Raw genomic sequence first — 22,306 nt, 5'->3', positions numbered from 1 at the left:
GGAGTATTGGAAAGAGAAGTTGTTCAGGGTGAGGGCCAGTTCAGTCAGTCGAAGGAGGGTTACGAAGAGGCAGGCATAGCTGGGGCCCATGCGGGTGCCCGTGGCTACTCCTTTCGTTTGGAGGAAGTGGGAGGATTGGAAAGAGAAGTTGTTCAGGGTGAGGACCAGTTCAGTCAGTCGAAGGAGGATGTCAGTGGAAGGGTACTGGTTGGTATGGCGGGAAAGGAAGAAGCGGAGGGCTTTGAGTCCTTCGTGATGGGGGATGGAGGTGTACAGGGACTGGATGTCCATGGTGAAAATAAGGCGTTGGGGACCGGGGAAGCGAAAATCATGGAGCAGGTGGAGGGCATGGGTGCTGTCCCGAACGTAGGTGGGGAGTTCTTGGACTAAGGGGGACAGGACGGTGTCAAGTGACCTATCACCCTCACCTTGACCTCTTTCCACCTATCACATTTCCGACGCCCCTCCCCCAAGTCCCTCCTCCCTACCTTTTATCTTAGCCTGCTGGACAAACTTTCCTCATTCCTGAAGAAGGGCTTATGCCCGAAACGTCGATTCTCCTGTTCCCTGGATGCTGCCTGACCTGCTGCCCTTTTCCAGCAACACATTTTCAGCTCTGATCTCCAGCATCTGAAGACACCACTTTCTCCTCAAAGATCTCTACTTTTATACTCCATTCCCTTTGCAATAGAGTCCAAAATGTCTTGCCCTCCTTGTTACCTGCTGAATATGGATACCAGCTTTTTGTGATCCATGGATGAGCACTCCAAATTCCACTGTTCCGTGGCCTTCTGCAGTCTTTCTTCATGTGAATGATACTCAACTCCTCTAGTCTCCCTGCACAAGTGTCTAATCTGGCATTGCCCAATACTATATTCCATCTGCCACGTGTTTTGATGAACTCCTGCAGAGATGGCTTGGAGCACAAGTGGCTTATCTCCAACAACCATAATCATCTTCCTTTGTGCTAGGGTATGGTTTCAACCAACAGATCATTTTCCCAATTCCAACTGACTTTAATCTTGCCATGGTTCATCAATTACATTCAATGCACTCAATCTCTCAAAACATCTACACACATTTATTATAAAGTACATAATAAATTCAACCCCATAATCTGCACCATCCATGCACATCGAATATAAATGATTGCACATATACCTAACCTCAAATGATTAAGGATCACTCCAAACACATTCAATTTAAAATCACCCAATGCACCCTGCACCAATTAAAAATAATAAAGCATAAACAATATACACATCCTCACAAGGCCCAAAACAGTCCATATTCAAAGTAACATGTTATAGAGCTAATTTGTGCCACAATCAAAGGACTAGAACCTTATGCTCGAAACATCGACCCTCCTGCTTCTCAGTTGCCTGACCGGCTGTGTTTTTCTAGGACAACACTTAGTGACTCTGATCTCCAGCATCTGCTGTCCTCACTTTCTCTAAATTCTGCCATTTCCAGTCATAAGTGATAACAGACATCTGAACAATGAATAAGAGGAGGAAACTCCATTAACACTCCCAATGTTGATGATAAAGGATCATGACATGAATGCAAAAGAGAAGGTTGAAGACACCTTCAATTAAAAGCAGTAAGTGGATAATCTATTTCAGTTTCCTCCTTTAGTTCCCAGCACTACAGATGCTGAGAGTTCTTTGATAAATTGATTCATTCTATTTGATATGAAGAAATGGCTGAAGACATCATCCATCCAGCAACATCTGAACAATAGTGCTGAAGATGTGCTCCAGAAGCTTATCTCGTGCAGTCAGTTTTTCTATAACGCAATGGTTGCATTCTTGTGCAACCCCGCATTATAGGAATATCATGTTTTAGAAACAGTGCTTAAAGTGTTGGCATTGTAATCACATTACACCCAACAAACATTTTAAGAAGTCTGCTCTGAAAAAACAGTGTCCCTAATTCACCAATCGTGTTACAGCAAATTTGCACTGATGAAACTCAGTTTAGAACAGAATGACCTGTACAGCTTTGGTACCAACATCTGCCTCACAATGTGGAAAAATGCCCTGGTATTTTCTGTCCTCAAAAACCAAAGACAGTTTCACTGTAACCAATTACTGTCCCAACAATCCATTCCATTCTCCAAGTTCCTCTATCTCCATGAAATCTGTCTTAATGAAGCAAAATCCACAGTGTTTCTGAGATACCATCTTCCTCAAGCAATGTTTTTTTCCCCCTCCACTGTGGTTGACAGGGCTTTTGAACATGTTTACCACTTTTCCTGCACTTACACTCTCATACCTTCCTTTCGTTCCACAACACTTGTTCTCATTTTCAGCCTATCTGCCTTTGTATTAATCGGATCATTTTACGCCATTTTTGCCACTTTCATTCTGTTGCCACTATAAAATATATCTTCCCCTCCCCTTTCAGCATTCCTCAATCATAGCCTGGTCCATTCTCAGTCAGCCCAATAACCCATCCCACCTGCCCTTTTCCTCCCCTCTCTTCAGTGTCCATAGCCCCAAACACTCGTTCCGCATGAAGCAATAATGTACATGCATTTCTTTTAATCTAGTCTACTGTATTTGCTTCTCACAGTTTGGTCTGCTTTAGTAGTTGGGAGATCAAACAAAGACAGAGTGATCACTTTGCAAAATATCTGTGAACACTCTATAAACATGATTCTGAGCTTTCAGTGGCCTGTCATTTTAATTCTCTACCATTCCTGTCCTTGGCCTCATGCACTGTTCCAGTGTAGCTCAACATAAGAAGAACAGCAGTTCATTCTTTGATGAGACAGCTTACCCCTCAGGACTTTGGAGGGGTAATGGCATTATGGCAATGTCACTGGAACAATAATCCAGACGAATGTTCTGGGGACATGGGTTCAAATTCCACTATGGCAGATGGTAAGATTTAAATTCAATAAATATTCAGAATTAAAAATTAACCTATTGCCAACCATATTGAAAGCCCATCTGGTTCACGAATTACCTTTATAGAAAGAAATCTGCCATTCTTATCTGTTCTGGCGAGTCCAGACACATAGCAACGTGGTTGATCCTTAACTGCGATCAGGGCAATTAGGGATGGGCAAGAAATGCAGCCCACATCCCATGAATGAATATAATTTTATTTAAATTCTAATATTTTTAAAAACTCAACAATTTCAGACCATAATCTTGGTACCCATTTGGTTTCTCTTGCTTTTTCATGCTTCAGCTCATCTCACATTTTGCTTGCATTCAACAGCAAATCTTCTCTTGGAACATCTTTTCCTAACCCATTGCCATTCCACTCCAAAAGAAATTAAAATATCTAATGAGCAATGAAATGCAGTGCAGAAAAGTCAGAGAGGCAATAAACAGTATCAGTCAAAGCCTTTTGGAATTTTTAATAATAACAGTATTTTAATGTAAATCCAGTCTCTTATTTCATGTACAAAACTAATATCAACTCAAGTAAGACATTCCATAGAAAGACTCTGATGAAAGGAATAATAAGATTTATACAATACTGTACAGAGTAGTTCTCAATTTTACTGAGGTAATAATATTGGAGCTGTACCATCTGAATAAATAAAGTTCTGTTCAATAATCTGTTGATCAGTAGTTCACAGTTTTGGTATCTAGTCTAAAATGCTTCACAAAATCACCAGTGTACGTCCAGTGTACTCCAGTGTACGTCCTCCAGTCCCAGGCCAGCTGTAGTGTCCACACTCATTGAGTGAGGGCTCACCAACCTTTCCACCATCAAACCAGGAAGATTTGTAGTAACTTCAGTTAAACCGTGGGTATAAATGGATCACTGTTATGCACCATCACAAACTTGGGAAAAAGGATGCCTCTCTCTGGCTGTAGAGTGATTTCATTGGACACAATGAAGGTGGCAAACAATTCGACTGATACATGAACAGACCTATAAGACAGGAGGGGGGTAATATTAATTGCTGTAAGCATTCCTGAGTTATGGAGAGTCAATTCATGAACCTGGCATTCATTATCGCCTATTAAAACATGTGTGCATGAAGATACTGAGTGAGATGTCCCATGATATTGAAGACATCTAACTAAATATCTTCCTAGTTGAACAGCAGATCAGGCAGTATCCGAGAAGCAGGAGAGTTGACATTCCTGATGAAGGGCTTATGCCCGAAATGTCAACTCTCCTGTTCCTCAGAAGCTGCCTGACCTGCTGTGCTTTTCCAGTACCACACCTTTTGACTCTGATACCTCCAGCATCTGCAGTACTCACTTTCTCCTAAATATCTTCCTAAACCAATCCTGGTCCAAGGAGAACAATTGCAGTGATTTTTCACGTGGTTAAAATTGTTCATCGCTAACAATCCACAAAAATCACCACTGTAATGGTATTCTTCCTAATTTCTAGTCCCCAGAAACAGATGGCATAATAAAGCTGAGACCTGACCATTCAATTGTAAGGGTTTAGCACAAATAACTTTGCTTTTGTACATTATGCTTTGATTTATAACGTCATGGGTTCCATAATATATATATATATGTTTTTGAAAAACTGGTGTGAGCAACAAACCAGATGTAGTTATTTAGTAACAAGAGAAGAATCTTGGGAATAGTTGAACAATCTGAGTAATGACACCATCAGGCCTAAAATGGAAGGCAGTGGATCACAAACAACAGAGTTAATTTTGAAAGAATCAAGAATCACATCCATTGAAAAAAATTTTGGTAGAACAACACTGGTGGATATAGACGTATTGAAAGCACAAAATGAATTTTAGTCAGAAGGAGTGGGAAATGCCCAGAGGTCCAGGGAAGGTTGAGTATTCATGAATTTATGAGTTTTATTTCAGCCCAAACAGTGAAGATCAAAATAAAGATTAAATGATTGAGGTCCTAGCTCAGGTCTGGTGAAAATAGTAAAAGGAATGGAAGAAAAAATTGGAGATGTGTTAGTTATAACCTTCCAAACCTGAGTGTTTCGGGATGATACTAGACAATACAGTGAGGAGGTTTTGTGGCACAATGGGTAGATTCCTACCTCAGAGACAGAAACTCTGAATTAGAGTCCCATCAAAGACTTGAGGAACATGGATTGTGATTTCAAATATGGCCAAACAGCTTGAGTGTTGACCTTAAAATTCAACAAACATATGCCAGTGGCAGATGGTATGAGCAGGAGAGATTTGTGGTCAGCCATTTGGCAAAAAGAAATGTGGAGCCACTAACATCACCATCCAAATGTCCAGACTACAACATGCAGTGAAAGTGCATGTTATCATAGCAATTCAGATGCTAAGTGATCTGTAACACACCACTACCATGAGACAATTTGTACAAGACTATAAATGATGACAATAAATGTACAACATAATTCAAACTTATGACATATAGTACAAGGAATGTAGCTGTGGGGATACAGAAGTGGCTATCAGACAGAAATTAAAAAGTTGAGCATGTTTGTTTCTTTGCATCGGTGGGATTTGGGGTGGGATGTTTTCCAAGTATCCATTTCTGTAATGACTGAAAAGTCCAAAATATTAAGATAGTATAATAGGCTAATTGGCCTAATCTGTACAGTATTTACAGCCAATATAAAACATTTGAACATCCAAGCTTCAGAACAATTTCTGGGACACGATGGACAGCCTTATTGTCCAGCAGTTGCATACTTCTGGTAACATTATTAGCTGCAAGACCTCATCACTGTTAACGCATTGAAGATCATAAAATATATTTTTATAAGTAAAGGATAGCACATATGTTGAACTGGATAAACAACATTCCTTTGATGTTCTGACAGGGGACTGTTTCACTGTTAGCTGTAGCAAATTATTTTAGAAGCTGAAAGAAGCTTATTCAACAAGACATGGTAAGAAATTTCACTTAAGTCCAGAGAGAGATGCAGAAGAATTGATACCACTTCATTCAACAAAACTTGGGGAGAAACAGAACAGTTGACTGAGGAGACAGGAACAAAAGTGATCATGGATAATTTCTTGGAGACATAATTTCAATGTCATACCAGCCATTGTAGAGACCGATGGAATCTGATTAAAGTAAAAGAGAGTTTAAGTTCTGCCCAATAATTTCTGGAGTAAAAAGGGGCATTAAGCCTTTTTAACAATACCATAGACTTAAATGAAGAGAGTACCGTTTTGATGACAAAAAAAGTAACAGTCTTTGGAATTTATGTAACATCGTTCACATCCACAGGACGTTCCAAACATTCATGGGAAAAGGAAGCTTTCTATGCTTTACATTATGATGTGGAGGTGCCAGTGTTGGACTGGGATGGACACCGAAAGCTTGTGGTTTCAAAGAAACCTGTTGGACTATTAGCCAATGTTGTATACTTTACGTTGGCACAGCACCTACAGAGTAACTGCCAAATGTTCCTTTAAATTTCAGGAGATCCACCTTTAATGTAATGGAAGCTGAAAATAGAACTGGGAGTTGTTGTTGGGTTCCATTACTACCTTCATTAACATAACAACCATTCCACCAATTGTCAATGCCTGTGACTGCAGCTTTTTGTAAAACAACTCCTCCCTTTACCTCATGGCTGACCAATCTTTCAACTGCCTGCCTGATCCCACGATATAATTCATTTTTTAAACCTCTGCACTTCTCTGTCCTCCTTTCTCACCTTCCTTAAAATTCACCACTTTTGCTTGTCCCTCCTAATTTCCTTTTGCACAGCATCCACTTTCTCCCCACAAATCTCTCACACACCTAGGAATATTTACACAGGTTAAACATCTTACATAAATGCAAATATCTGTTGTTATCCGATATCTGAACAAGTTGGACAAATTTGCAGTGTTTTGAATATAACGAAGGCAATACACCATGAAGTTTCAAATTTCTTCCCTTTAATTGGCATGAACCCAATCACAGGCGTTAAATACCTAATGCCAGAAATGCAGGCAGGTTGGGACCTGCTCAGTTTGCTCGTAGCTTGGGAGTGTTTACTTTGACGTGTACTTGAGGAAGAGAGACAGGAGGGGGTAGGAGAAACAGCCAACTATGCCCTCTGCCGCTTTCAAAACTACTATGTTTAACTGAGATATACTTTGATATATTAAGCTGAATCCAGCTGCAGATTTGGGGCAGTGGGTGAAACCAAGATATTATAATGATTTCTAACCTGAGTTACTGGAGGTGCCATGATAATTATATTAATTGCCAGGAGCAGAGCATTTGAAGGAACAACTCCTAGTTAGCATTCATTTTTTGAAGTTTAGTATGACGAATGTTAAGCCAAGAGTTCAAATCTGTCACTCAATTGCACATCAGTTAACACAATATGTAGAGGAGTTTCTCAATGATAATACTGTATTCAGATTCGCTTAAGTGAAAGCAGGTCAAATACAGCTTTGTATATTAAAACGCTTAAAGCAAATAAAAAAAAAACTTTTCCACATTGATTGTGAGTATCATTGAAAATTTTCCATAAAATCCAAAATTTGACATTTTTCCAGGGGCTTATAAGAGGTGTGAACTTTCCCAACTGGTTCAGATATCTGTCAGCAACAACAAATACTTGTATTTATATAGGATCCTGAACATGGAGAAACATAGTTAGATGTGTCTAAGGATTCTAGGAAAATAAATCTAAGGGAGCATATTAGGAGGGATGACCAGAACAAAACATACATTATTACTGCCAGAGAATCAACATTGTGTTTTGAAACTTATATCATGCCAAAATAAATTAACACAGTTCTTTAGTACACTAGTAGTTGGTTACTATAATTTACCGCCAGTACTTACATTTCACCATCAATTAGTACAGATCATCAGACAATACAATGGTATTACTACAACCTTTGAGCTGTCATAACTAATCAAAACTATACAACAGGGTACATAGGGACACTTAATATACATTCTTAATGTAACATGGTGGATGGAGGCTGTGGTACCAACTGCCATATTACACAGTGAATCTGGACTATTGTACACTGCCACACAGGACTGTTTCAAAACTGAACTCAGGCACAATTAGAACAATGGAACAGAGCCCATACTGGACATGGATTGAAAGAGAAGAGATTCAACGATGGGTTAAAGTTGAAAATGAGTGGACACTTGCTACTTTTCTCTGTCTTTGTTACTGTCAATCTGTTCTGGTTGTGTGATAGATTATGGCCCATAGGTAGATGGACAATGATTTTATATTGTGTTTATTTTCTTTTGTTACCTGCAGGGCACTGGCAGCCAGGCACGCAGGTGCTTGTGGAGCACTGTGTCTCTGGTTGTAGGTAGGTCGAACAGGTTTGAGGGCAGCTGCACTCAGTATAACTTGAGCCACCGTTGCAAGTTACACCTGAGAAAGAGAACAAATGATTGAAATCTCTATTTATCCTGGCATTTTAAGCAAAACGTTTCTTGGGTAAAATCTATCTCAGATGCAAACTTAGTGAGACTCTTGGCAACTGATTTTTCCAGTATCACATTAAGGTAGAACGTGACTCCTGAAACTGGTGCTCCACTGGCCCATCTGGGTAAATATATTGCCCATGGTGGTTCTGATTGATACTGTTCTAAAGGTCCCAAATCTTTCTTTATTTAGCTTATTGCATTCAATTGCTGCGTTGCGGTTAGCCTCAATGTGTTAGGAAGCAGAAAGTAAATAAAAAATAAAGAGTTCCTGATCCTGAACACCAATCAGAAGCCTCACTGCAAAACATGGGAATAAAGGATAATAGCAATATTGACACACATTTGGCTGAACAATACAAAACTGAGAGAAATTGTCAATGAATATTCTTCGGCATGGAGTAGATTTATAGTGGAGTTCCCAAGGGGTCAATATTGGGATCCTTGCTTTTCTTGATGCTTGTGACCTAGATTGTGGTGTGCAGGGGACAGTTTAAAAGTTTGTGAATGATACAAAACCTTGCAAACTGTGACAAGGTAGTGGAATAGGTGTATAGGTGAGTTCAATGCAGAGACATGTGAGCTCGTGCATTTTGATAGGAAGATAACGGAGAGAAAATATAAATTGGGACTACAGTTCGAAAGGGAGGTATAGGAGCTGACAGACCTCAATGCTCTGTGCACAGATGATTGAAAGTGGCAGGACAGGTAGAAAGAACAGTTAATAAAGTATATTTATCCTATGCTTTGTTAATAGGTGCCCAGAGGTGAAAAGCAAAACAGATGATGTTGAACTTATATCAAAAATATTTTGGACCGAAGGGTCTGTTTCAATGCTATACATCTCTACACCTCTATGACTCGCTCATTCTTGTAAACCTTCTCTGGACTCCGCCAATGCCTGCACATCCTTCCTTATATACAGGGCACAAAACTACTCTCAGTGTTCCAAATGCGGTCTGTCCAGAGCCTGATACAGCCTGAGCAGTACATCTCTGCTCTAGTTCCCTTGAAATGAATGCAAGTGTTGCATTTGCCTTCCTAATTGCCAATTGAACCTGTTTGTTAATCTTAAGAGATCCTGAACTAGGGCTCCCAAGTGCCTTTGAGCTTCAGATCTCTGAGCATGAAGATGATCCAGTCAATACTCAGTATCTGCAGCAAAGAAAGGTCACATAAGTTACTGGAGCAGTAAAATCTCAGCAAGTTTCAACAGCTGCAGCGACTCCTTATAGACCTATTCCATCACTTAATGTAATCATGATTAACAAGCATTTTAACTCAAACTGTGTGTAGGGGAAAACATGAGAGGAGAAATGGGTGATATGCATGTGAAGGTGCATAGACCCATAATAAGGAACTAATGATGGGTTTAACAGCTGCTGCTTGGCCCATCAACTTGGTCATCTGTTTTTGGTAGGGCTGTTATAGTTTACACCAGAGATATTACAGTTGGAAAACGGAGGTACCGTAAGGCAGACAATTCAATCCCAAGCTGGTCTGCAAATGGAGCTGACCATCAGTTGTTGTGCCTTCAGTTACCAAAGGACCTATATTCTGGAATTCATGCCCCAAACTTTCATTCTAAGTCACTCCTTATAATCTAGTTCTTTGATCACCTGAACTAATACATAAAGCAGCTCAGAATCAATTTTTATTTCTTAGTGCTTCTGAGCAGCACCTTGAATGTTTTATTACATCAAAGGCACTACATGAATGCAAGTTGTTGTTGTTGATGTGAAATGAATTTGTTGTTCTGAAAACCCTCGCTCCGACTGACAGACTCCAGGCCATCTCACTGGGGCCCCAAGCAAATACTCACCGCACAGCGTTTCGTTTCTCCAGTTTAAGATGATTCCATTTCTCAGAGCACGGAAAGCATATGCTGATAGTAAATTGCACAGGCACCATGTCTGTTCCACACAACTGCACAGGTCAGTCAGGCAGGCTTGGTAATAAGGTTGAGGATCGACACTCTCATGTGCTGCCTGAAATAAGGGACCCTGAGAAGAGCAGAACAGAATTGGCCATCACTACTCGAATTCTTCAAACAGCGTAAATAATACACTATCAAAGGTTAAGGATGGGTTAAGTAGTCAATACATTTAAATTTAAATTCTGGTTAATTTTTTTGGAGTCAAATTCATGGAATAGAACTCTCAATCTCTGACATTATGGTCTGATAGACAGTTCACAGCAGATACAACATAAGAGATGAGGGTAAGGTTGCCTCTGTATTGTAAATCGAAGCAAGGCAGGAACATTATGGGATTTATTTTAACTCACGGCAGGTCCCAAACAGACAATTATGAGTTTTGAGAAGATTTGTAGCTCAGGTTGAGGTTCTGGATGACATCACCACAGGAAATGACATCACCAACCCAAAGAAAGCCAAACGTGTAAATAGAAAGCAGGAATCATCAACAGTGCTTCGCCCGGGTGCCCACTGAAGATGTTACCTAGTATGGTGACAAACGTCTGGAAATGAACCTTCCAGCTCAGCGAGCAAACCTACCTCCAGACAATTATGAATTACACATGTGCAGCCAAATCACAGATTCTGGCCATTCTGACTCCTGGGCCCTCAACTACAAGCAACCCCAGATCATTTTCTGTCTGGAATGGGCAAGAAGAGAGCGTACAGAGCAGTTTTCATCAGATCAAGATTGGACAGCCCCAGCAACGTCCAACTTGGAGGCTGCACTAGGTTTTGGAGCATCTTGTGGACTGGCGGGAAGTCCAGGTCAGTTGTGGCTTCTCTGTTCCTGCTGCTCCCCACTAAAGGACATTGCTTCAGTTACATGGAATGATCTGCTTTCACTTTCCACTGAGCACCAACCTGCTTTCTGCCTGAGGGGCAGAATACAACAGAATTACTGTCAAGCCCCCAGTCAGAGTATCATAGGGATCCAATTAACCTCATGGGACCCCGACTTATGGAAATTCCAGAGGATCCCATCTGCTTTGGGCAGTCTCTTCATCTATCTGCTGTTTAATATTTGAAGCAACAGGAAAAGACTGGAGCAGGTAGGTGATCTGTTCCTTTTTTAGCTGCCCTACCTCTCCGTTTCTGACAGGTTAGGTTTAAAAATCAATATCTCTGCTTTGAGCTGTGCAGTAGATCTCCCACAGCACTGCCCACACAGTGGTCAATGGTTTGATTTTTCTGTGATTGCTTATGCTAGTCTGGTAAGATCTCTGTTGACTGTGTGTGATTAAGTAAGCCTAAGTGATGACTGAGAGCAAAATAAATGGACAAAGCCCAGAAAAAGACCTTGAAGCAAGCCAGGATAATTGGGAGTTCAGGCATATTGCATGTGTAGTGATATTTCAAAAGCCTTGTTAATAACCTCTGTCCACCTTTTGAGAATAGTGTAATTTCTGTATTACCTGAAGATACACAAAATATACAACAAAGTGGCAAGACAGCACCCCAACATGGTATGACCCAGTTAGGTAGAGACTCAGAGGAGCAACGATATTGGAAAAAAGCAGCACAGTTTTAATCATCCTGATGATAGAAAGGTGGGATTTAGAACAATGGAACTAGAAAGACTTGTGGCAATATTTTATCAAACTCCATGCTGTGGCAATCAACAGATGATCAGGCAGCGTACACAAGGAATGACTGAGGTGCCTCTAAGTGGAACACAGTTGGCCTTAGTCATGGGGAGGGGGGTTAGTGGAGAGAAAGGTGGGTTGTGAAGAAAATCTCACTAACAGTATAAAGGATGCACCATGAAGAAAAGTGAAAAAGTAGGGAAAGGGTGAATTAGAAACAGATCTGTGGATGTGAATATTTTGCTTTGGTCTTCCAAGTGCCTTTCATTAAAGGAGGACACATTGCAGCAGGTACAGGGAAGGATAGGTTAGATATTCTGAAACAGAAATATTGTAAATAATCAACTCATGGTGTTGAACCCAGACAGCTACTCAAGCTGAGATTATTTTTACCTGAGATTGGCATGATTGCCACCTATGGTTGGACTGGATTTAGAGAGATTTATTCACATGACCATCTCCTTCCAAGTGCCACTGGAACATTTTGTGCTGATGGTCACCTAGTGTGTCAATTATTCATTATGGGGAGTTACGTTACTCACAACCCTATACACTTCAAAAAGACATGCTATCCATTACTCTATTTCGCTGGAGCTGTCAGTTATGTTTGGGAGCTTTCATCATATAACTGTCCAGCTTCGAATGCCCCATTCCCATGTCTCTGCATTTCCTTGGCCAGTCTTCCCACAACAATTCGGAAATATACAGACTTTGCTTTGCCTGATTGACAATCAAGGATTATCCAATTAAACACCATTTTAGCCCCCAGCTCCAAGATTATTCCTTGCTGTCAGTTGAATCTTTACCCTGGGCTGTTTGGAATAGCACAAAGAAACTAACGTGGAATTCTAGAGACTTTGGATAATCCAGAATAATTGATTAGATTAGCTGTTAGCAAGGAATGTACCAATAAGGGGGAAAAAAATTGGTGAAGGATTCCTTTTTATTTTGGCTGAATGAGTTGCCTGGTGTTAAATCATGAAAACAAGTAATTCCTTAAAGGTTACCATGATAATGCTGCAAGTCGTGTTGGCTGCGTGTTTATCAGCAAGTATTGTTCCATTGCACGGGTCCTCAGTATCTTCAGTCATGCACAGTCTCTCTTTATTCACCCTGATGGGCTGGACGTTTCCAAACCCAACAGGGGACAAAGCCTTTTCTCCACTTGGTAACCTGTCCCACACAAACAATCCATTGTTATTGTCTCGGTGCAATTTCACTAGATGAATGTGAAAACTAGTAACTTAAGTTAGAGATGAAAATTCAACCAGCATTTTCAGTGAAGGGAGTTTTAGTACTACCACTAAGACAAATAAAGTAAGTAAATAATTATTCATTTCACAAGCAGCTGTATGAGGTTAGGTATAATGTAAGAGAAAGGCAGAATAAAAGCTCCCCCTAATGTTCATCTGTCAGCACGGCTGCATGAGGCACCAAGATGTGATTAGATTCTTTACCCTGGACTGCAAAGTCTTCCAGTTACTCAGTAAATAGTGGAGACCTATATACATGATGGTCAGTGGAAGCTACTATGGTTACGGACTCCCTACACTTGGAGATCTCATACCCCAACTGCAGGGGTACATCAGCGCAGGATGAAACAATGTGAGAGTGGTGTCATGATGCCTCCCATGTGCCTGAATGTGACCCCTACTGGAAGACTGCATTGACCCCATGCTCAAAATAAACTCCATGAGTGTTTTTAGTCAGAATTTAGGCAAGCTGGACAACCTCCTGAGCAGGTACTAGAATTCCTGCCCAGAACAGACAAGGCAAGGACTGGAGATTGTCAGGCCACACCAAGCAAATGTGGTACCATCCCACTGACTCCATAAACTTCAACTGGATTAGCACTGGGCAAACACTGTTTCGCACAATTCCACCAGGATTGTGACGAGAGTAGTTTCTGAGTCTTTGTAATAATCTGTTCTGCAACTGATATCAGAATAATTGTTTAAACAATATAGAGAAAGTGTTAATTTGTATACCAAACTGCCAAGCTGGAAATATTCAGTGCAAACACTCGGGATAAGTAAAGGAAAGCACTTTATCAAAGGACTGAAATTCCACAAGCTTAATGAATGCAAAGCTCAAGCAGAAGGTGAAGACTATAAATGATCAGGCAGCCAATTCCTCAAACTGAGCTCCCAATGGGGAAGGCATTATTGAAGAGAGCAACTGTTAGTGCCTGCAGCTTTGATCTCTGGTCATACTTCCTGAGAGCAGAACCCTTCTCTGGGATAAAGGTTTGATAGAATTAGCCATTGTACATTATCAAAGATAACTTGATGCTGGGTCAAATGAAAGTATGAGCTGCTCTGGGATTGTCAACTTTGGCAACTAAAATGTGACTTTCTCATGTTGCAGGAGTTGGTGACCCATCGAAGGGGAACAATTGAAATCTAACTTGACCATCAGGAAACTGACAAGATTGGATAGCACATTAGTTTTTAAACTCAGTTTGATCTTACTCTGTATTATGTCAAAGGAGAACAATAGTGTACAGGCTATAAAACCAGCATTAGGATTCTATCCTGGTGAACTTTGCTTCAATAACACCTCCACCCACCACCAGACATGCAGACAGAACAGTAAAGCTGAGACTGTAGCGTACAAATGGACTTCAACACTTACACAAAATCATCGGATGAGTTTCCATTCCAGTTGCCACACAGTCCACACATTCTTGATTGCAACGATTCAGGGACATTGATTTCTACAAAACCTTTCCCATACCAGGTGATGCTAAGATCTTCCAGTAAGTTTAAAGTTACATAGATTCCTGTTGAAAAGAAGCACCACAAACTCTGTACCTAGAATAACCTGGCTGAATTTTGCTGCACACCTCTGCACAATCTCTCACAGTGCAATACCAGACTAATATTAACTTTGTTAAATATGACAATGCTTTCCAGATTTCTAGATCACACACACTTGCATTCCTCCTGTTAAATTTATGAAAATCTTGGATGATAGAATAAGAATGTATAAACATAAAAACAGGAAGAAGAGTCGACCATATGGCTCCTCAAGTCTGCTCCACCATTTACGATGTTAATAGTTGATTATATGCCATCACTCCACTTTTCTGTCCACGCTGCATCTCATTTGGAAATCCAAGTATACTGCATCCACGGGCTCCCCTTTATCTAAGGTTGTGTTCTCACAATATGCTAATAAATATATCAACCATAATTTCCCTTTTTCAAAACTATGTTGGCTATGCCTGACTAAATACAGATTCTTAACAACAGATATCAGCACTTTCTTGACAACCGATGTGTAATGAAGCTCCTCCTCTGTTCATCCTGTTCCTCTTGTTGGAATGTACCTTGACTATACCCAAACCATCTCCTCTTTAAAGGATTGAAATTCTTAAAAACACTTTTGTTTGAGTTTTACCTGCCAATCTTTGATTCTATTCCTCTACCAGACCTGTTTTCACACTGTTGCAGTTAGCCCTCTCCCACAATTTGGTAATTTTAGTCTGGATTGCAGGTCTGTTTTTAAATATCTAATCTAAACCTTACGGGAATTTAATCACCAATCCCTAAACATTCCCCTCTGTACACATGATCCGACTCTTGCCCCAATACCAGTCGACTAATGCCTCCATCCTCATTGGAAAATGTACTGATCACGAAAATCCTTTCAAAAAAGGTTCAGAACCTCTTTCCCCCTCTATCTTTTACACTATTACCATTGTTATTATTCAGATAAGTGAAGTCCCTAACTATCATTACTCAAATGGTTCTTGCATCTCTCTAACTTACTGATAAATTTGCTCCTCTATATCCTTCTCATTAGTCATTTGTGTATTGATTTTCTAAAGTGATGTAGTGATGCAGTACTGTCTGTCTCTTGCTGTGCATTATAGCCTTGCATTTCTCCCCTCCCCTGAACTTCTTGCACTTCTCCATCTCCCCCCACCCATATGAAGCCTGGTTCTTCCTGCAACTTCCCACCCTCACAGCCTCTCGATTCCCTGTTTGTGGACCCCAGACCTGGCAGGTAGAATTCCCTCAAAGCTTCTTAGCATTCCCAAGTACGGCACTCATGTTTAGCCTTGGCTATTGCTCCAACCTTGTGGCTTTATCCCCTCCCCTCAGCTTTTCTTTCATCCCTGTGATCTAGAGGCCTCTGCTGATCTGTTAATCATGAATGTTTTCATCACTGGTGAGTATACTTCAAAAGTACCTCTTGGCTGTAAAACACTTTGCGGCATCCTGAGCTCATGAGAAAGTAAGTACACGTAAGTAATCTTTTTCAAAATCTCTGACAAGGCAGTACTGAAATACAAGGGTTTAAGTAACTTGAGTGTACAACCTGAGCTAAGTGTCAGTCCTGGCTCAGTTGGTTTACTGGGGGGAGAAAGTGAGGACTGCAGATGCTGGAGATCAGAGCTGAAAATGTGTTGCTGGAAAAGCGTAGCAGGTCAAGCAGCATCCACGGAGCAGGAGAATCGACGTTTCGAACATGAGCCCTTCTTCATTCCTGAAGAAGGGCTCATGCCCAAAACGTCGATTCTCCTGTTCCTTTGATGCTGCCTGACCTGCTGCGCTTTTCCAGCAACATATTTTCAGCTCAGTTGGTTTACTGTTAATATTGAGTCAAAACATTCTAGGTTTAAGTTCCACACCATGACATTAGAGCACAAAAATCAAAGCTGACACTTCAATGCAGTGCTGTGTGACTACTGACCTGTTGGAGGTGCTGTCTTTGGAATGAGATGTTAATGCAAAGCTCAAATTGTCCTTTCTGGTGGATGTAAAAGATCCCAAAAGACTTTTTTTGAAGGGAAGGGATTTCTCCCTGGAATCTTGTCCAAAATGTTTCCATCCAAACACATCACAACACAGATTACCTGATTATTATCTGTTTGTGGGGTGTTGCTGTGCACAATTTGGCTGCCACATTTCCTACATTAAAGCTGTAAAATGCTTGGAGACCGCCAATGGTTGTAAAGGGTTGTAGATGGTTATAAATGCAAGTCATTATTTCAGTGACTGCACAACATCAGAAGCCGACTTCCAGGATTAAAGTGGTACATATTGACTGTGTTAAACATAAATGGGCCTGCATTTATTGCCCATTCCCAATTACCCAGAGGGCAGTTAAGAATCAACGGTACTGCTGTATGTGGGTTTTGAGTCGCATGTAGGCCAGTCCAGATAAGAATGGCATAATTTCCTCTCCTAAAGGGCATTAATGAACAAGGTGGACTATTACAACAATCAACAGTGTTGCATGGTCAATATTACTCTAGCTTTTACTTTAGGATATTTATTGAGCTCATATTTTATGATGGGATTTGAATCCTTTCACCCAGAACAAAACCTGGCTTTCTGGACTACTCGTTCAGTAAGATTACTACGACAGCACCACCCCTCCCAGGTATCATGTCAAATCAAAGGACGTTCCCAAACCTGCAACGCACTTGAGTTACTCATCGAGAGAGAACACATCATTTAAAGCTATAGACCAAAAAACATTAACCTTTCTAACCCAGTTTTGGATAATGCTCCAGAGACAGTAAGGCAGATACCTTGGAGCTGCCAGCTGTGTAATCTTTCTCTGCTGAATAAGCTGCATACCTGAATGCTGGATGGAGATGCCTGCTGCATCCGCATAAGGAAGGTCTACTTCTGTGTTGTTAATTCGAATTTGATTCTTTTCTGTAAGCTGGATTGTTCTATTTTCAATCTTTATAATCAACACCTTTATCCCAGGCTCAGTGAGACTATCATTCCATTTACTCTGGTAAACTACCTGAGGAAAATATGTTATCATTAGGAAGCAACCATAACTCATGTTTAAATTTGAAATTTAAATTTAAATTAGAAAGCCACACAAAATCTACTTGTTACTCGCCATTGGAAGATTCGGAGGCAACGGGAGCGGTATATTTGCTCAATGAGGTTGAGTTGAGTTTTAGCTGTTGTACCGCTTTGGAGTAAGCAGAGGTTCTACGTGAGACCAAGCCTCTGAACTGAATGTGGACGCAATAAGTGGAGCTAAGGCCAGGGCATAGGGGTTAACGTCTGGTGAGATTGGCCAAGAGGAAGGTGGTAGAGATGGCTGAGTGGGAGCTATGGGGTTCATGGTAAGAGGAAGGCTGGGATTGGAAAAGCTGGAAATAGAACAGTTTTGGGAGTGGCCACCACGATGCGAGGAACAATACTGTTGGGAGCAGAAATTTGTATTGTCATTTGTCCATCGCACACTGTATGGCTTCAGTTCAAATGTCACTGGATGGCAAGTGATCTGGTCCAAATTGACAGAGTAAAACCCGGTCGCTGTCTCCAGTCCGGAAGGATTGGGTACTATTTCCTGTCATTGGTTCCAATCTTCAGTGCCTGGTTTTATAGGGACTTTGTGACCGAGTGGGACAATACATCCAAAGATTCCTGACAGAGTAAATTAATGATGACTTCTCATCTGTTTCACATTATCTCTGTCCCAGATTCAATCAAACTTTTGAATTCTCAGCCGTCACCTCTGGCAAAGCACATGAAATATCTTCTGACACTCAGCTTGGATGGTAATACAAAAGGGTGGCATTTTCTTGGCCATCTGACCCATGTCCTATTCGATGCACAATCCCAATGGCTGTAATGGGGTATAACAGGCAGCCAAAGCCATACTGTCCATTCTACATGTCTGTCCAAATCACATTTCTAGTCCTGAATAATTTGTTAAGGAGATCCATACACAAACACTGTAATGAGCCAGTGCAGGACCCACATTGCTAAAGTTGGTAAATTAATTCTCTTCCATCTGCCGAGTTCATGATACAGCCCATCCAGTTTGTGAGTGAGGTAGACAAAGCTGTCCGCTGCCTCCCTATTGTTAATGCCCTGTATTCAGTGTTTGCACTGAAACTCTGCACTGTTGGAAGCTTTTCTTGTATTGGAGATACCAGTGGGCTGAATCTGGTTTCCTTCTGTTGAGGACTCTCTGTTGTGTCACCAAAATTGTGGAAATCCTGACCAAGGAAGGCAACATGAGGCAGGTTGAAAAATGTGTCCTTAGCAAGAGTAGTTTCTATCTTTATGGGATGAAATATAGTCAGCAGGTATCAGGAAGAGCATTAGCTAGGGATGGGCAATAAATGCCGGTGTAATCAGTGATACTCACATGCCGTAAATGAAAATGAAACAAATCCTAGAACAGTGCCACGGGATGAGATGGGGGGGTGGTGTCAGTGCTTCCATGTTTCTAATGGTTCAGTTCAATGGGTTCAATTTTGAAAGTGCCTGTGATGCCTCTGTGTAACATATTTATTTACTTGTAAAGGCAAGCATCCACGTTCCCATAATCTGTGCAATCTGTATATCTGTATAGAACTCACTATTTACATATGAAGTTGCATTGTAATAATAGAGCAGAAATTAGAAACTCACTCCATGAAGTGCCACATTTGAAACATATTGGATGATGTACAAGTGATGCTGCTGATTGTGGGAGATGTGCTGTCATGATCTGCCATGGATATCACACATCCATTACCATTCTTCTGCAATTTCTCTGTGATATCCCAAATCTAACTATGCCTAGATCAAACCCTCTTTCTGCACTTTGCCATATAGAAGAGATTTCTTGTACAACACACGTCCATTATATAACACAGGTGATTTATTTTAACTGGAATGAAACTTGAATGGATCCTATGATGAGTGATAAATTCAATTATCTGTGTGATGAAGATAAAGATTGTCCCTATTGACTCTGAACAATAATCACTGAATACTGAAGGGCACTGGATATTTCATTGATGATAAACTTCATAAACATTATCAAGTACACCTGCATCAACAAGGGCAAAAGGATGAACATCAATAAAGCAAGCACCAAATGCATCAGCATAACAAAGGTAATATTAACATGGATAGCAACAGTGACCATACCATCACAAATATTACCACCCAGAACAACACACTGTCAACAGCAAGAACTGCAACATCAATAGTACATGTGTCACCAGCAATAACATCAACAAAATCATTGTGAATGCTGCCAATACCAGGAGTAGAATTTTCCCACACTGGAGGCAGTGTGAGAGGAGATGAGTTTGGATGATAGAGTGTCAGGATGACTCCCTGATATATTCCCCTTATTTTTACATTTCCCGGAGTTGGGAGTGCATCAGTAATGCCAATGCTGGGCATCAATGGGAGATATTTAACACAAGTAATGAAGTAATTTGCAGGCAACTCCCAAACAGTCTGCAGGTTTATGGAAGATGGTCAGTGAAATAGCTCTGTGGAGCTTGGCATCCCGTCACACTTTATTTATAACTGCATAGCCTCTGCCAACAACACTGCCTCTCACTGAGTCAAGCATTCCACATCTCAATATCCCTGACACCCGCCCTTTTTCTGTCAGCCAGGGCTCCCTGATGGGACCAGATTAACAATTGCAATCAGGGAACTCATATTCTACGAGGTCCAGTAAGCTGACCTTGTTACAATTACTAGAGGCAGGACGTTCTGTACTTGCCTACTCACTGCAGACAGCAGAGCGCAGGAGGACAAAGTGCCCTAGGATGGAAGTGATATTTTAATTTTGAAGGATCAAACTGGCCATCAACTTGCAACAGCTCTGCAAAACAATGTGCCCACCAGGTATGATTGGCTGCCAGTTGCATTATTAGCACATTGGATCTTGTGTTGCGCTCTCCTGCTATATTCAGAGAACCTGAGCAGCACCCAGCTTTAACAAGGAGGCTACCAGCTACCCTTCACTTCAGGCCCTCCTGCAGTTGTGAAGTGTGAATCACTGAGGCAACTTACTGATCTCAGAAACAACCCTGATGCTGGGTGTTTGATCCTCGTGGCAAAATGCAGATCAACATATTGGAACCAATGGTTCCATGCAGAGATTTCTTAGAGTGCCTTATAAGGCAGAAAGAAGAGAAATACCACACAGTGAACTTGGTGGTGAAAAGGAAAAAAATACTTGGAGGATGAGGTCGAAACAGCAATTTCTTTTAAAGGAGGCTTTTGAATACAGGAGGGAGGAAACTTGATAAAAACACAATTGTAGTTTTTTGTAAAAAGTCAGAAGTCACAATGACACCAGGTTACAGTCCAACAGGTTTAACTGAAAGCACTGTTCTTTCATAAGTCTGTTGGACTATAACCTGGTGTCGTGTGATTTCTGATTTTTTTCAGCCCTGTCCAACACCGGAACCTTCACATCATAGCTTTGTGTAAAACAATGAATTGGCTAAACTTAAAATACTGTGTCTAGTATTGGGCTGCCAATTAATAAAATGGTGAATGCCATGTGCAGCCTACAAGATAATGCCAGAGACAAGAAACTACAGTTCAAAGGGAAGACTTTAGATAATGGAGTTATTATGCTGGAGCAGAAAAGGCTTTAAAGGATTTATCATCAGGTAGAGTTTTGGCAGAATATGCTGTGCTTATGGAGCACAGTTTAAGATTGTCAATTTCAAACTGTCACCAAGAGGGTAAGAAAAGATGTTAGAAGAAATTTCTTAGGAATAGTTGTGCTGGAGATCATTGCACTTTTAATAGAGCAACTGGAAAAATGCGTAAAGGAGAAATGAAAAAAAGCAGGACAGTAAAATTGATCCTTGAGTGACGATTAGGAGCAGGTATAAACAAACAGGAAGGAGAGGTGCCTGTCAGTGCTATGGACCTTTACAAAATGCTGCTGTTCCTTTATCCTCTTCTTCATGTACTGAATATAATGCACTGGTTCCAGGAAGGAAGTTCCGGAGGAATAATCCGCTACAGCCAGGGGGACTATGGAGAATAAGGAGTAACTCAATTATCAGAGAAACTAAGTGCACATATGGATAGACAGGGTGGGGACTCATGGAGTGGAGACACATAGCTGAAGAAGGTTCTGGGGAGAACGGTAGGTGAGGGGTTTGGAAAATTGTTTTAGTAATTCAGTTGAACACAAACAGTTAATATAGCTTGACAAGGGCAGGACTCCCTAAAGGTAACATTGTCTGTCACAATCTTCTAAATGGGTTTTTTTACTGTGAAAGGCAGAGGCAAGATTGATAAAAAAACAGTAAAGGGAGCTGCATTGGACAACGACAAGGCTAGATTAAGGTTTGGGCTGCAATGGGCAAAGGGTTTGAATACAGGCAGACATTGATAGGCAAGTGACAGCAGTGCCCTGGTAACAGCATGGATGTGGCAGAACATCCTCATCTAGTCAGGTCGACATATACAGCATTCAAAGCACAAAGACCAAGCAGCCGGCCCAGCAGCTTATGCTCCACAGAGCATCATCCCATTCTTTTTCATTTAATGCTTAAATTATTTTCTCCACCACATTTATCTTGCTTCTCCTAAAACACATCTGTGCTACTCACCTCAATTACTCCTTGCAATGGCATGGTCCACATTCTAACCATTCTG

The 22,306-nt window shown here is 40.9% G+C and overlaps 1 protein-coding gene across 5 annotated transcripts in view; it reads right to left on the bottom strand.

Annotated features, from left to right (window-relative positions):
- Positions 1–3,364: 3,364 nt before the first annotated feature.
- Positions 3,365–22,306, bottom strand: part of LOC122557922 (von Willebrand factor C and EGF domain-containing protein-like) — a 326,824-nt gene continuing 307,882 nt past the window's right edge. For all 5 annotated transcript variants that reach the window (XM_043706141.1, XM_043706142.1, XM_043706143.1 and 2 more), the window contains 6 exons: positions 17,498–17,672; positions 14,538–14,685; positions 12,911–13,076; positions 10,165–10,345; positions 8,164–8,289; positions 3,365–3,897 (listed from right to left, as the gene is read on the bottom strand). In XM_043706141.1, the coding sequence (XP_043562076.1) occupies positions 3,800–3,897; positions 8,164–8,289; positions 10,165–10,345; positions 12,911–13,076; positions 14,538–14,685; positions 17,498–17,672 (894 nt within the window). In that variant the 3' untranslated portion in view covers positions 3,365–3,799. The remainder of the gene's footprint in view (positions 3,898–8,163; positions 8,290–10,164; positions 10,346–12,910; positions 13,077–14,537; positions 14,686–17,497; positions 17,673–22,306) is intronic.

Source organism: Chiloscyllium plagiosum, chromosome 16, assembly GCF_004010195.1.
Source record: "Chiloscyllium plagiosum isolate BGI_BamShark_2017 chromosome 16, ASM401019v2, whole genome shotgun sequence".
Classification (NCBI taxonomy): Eukaryota; Metazoa; Chordata; class Chondrichthyes; order Orectolobiformes; family Hemiscylliidae; genus Chiloscyllium; species Chiloscyllium plagiosum.
This window is presented reverse-complemented; position numbering and strand designations above follow the sequence as displayed.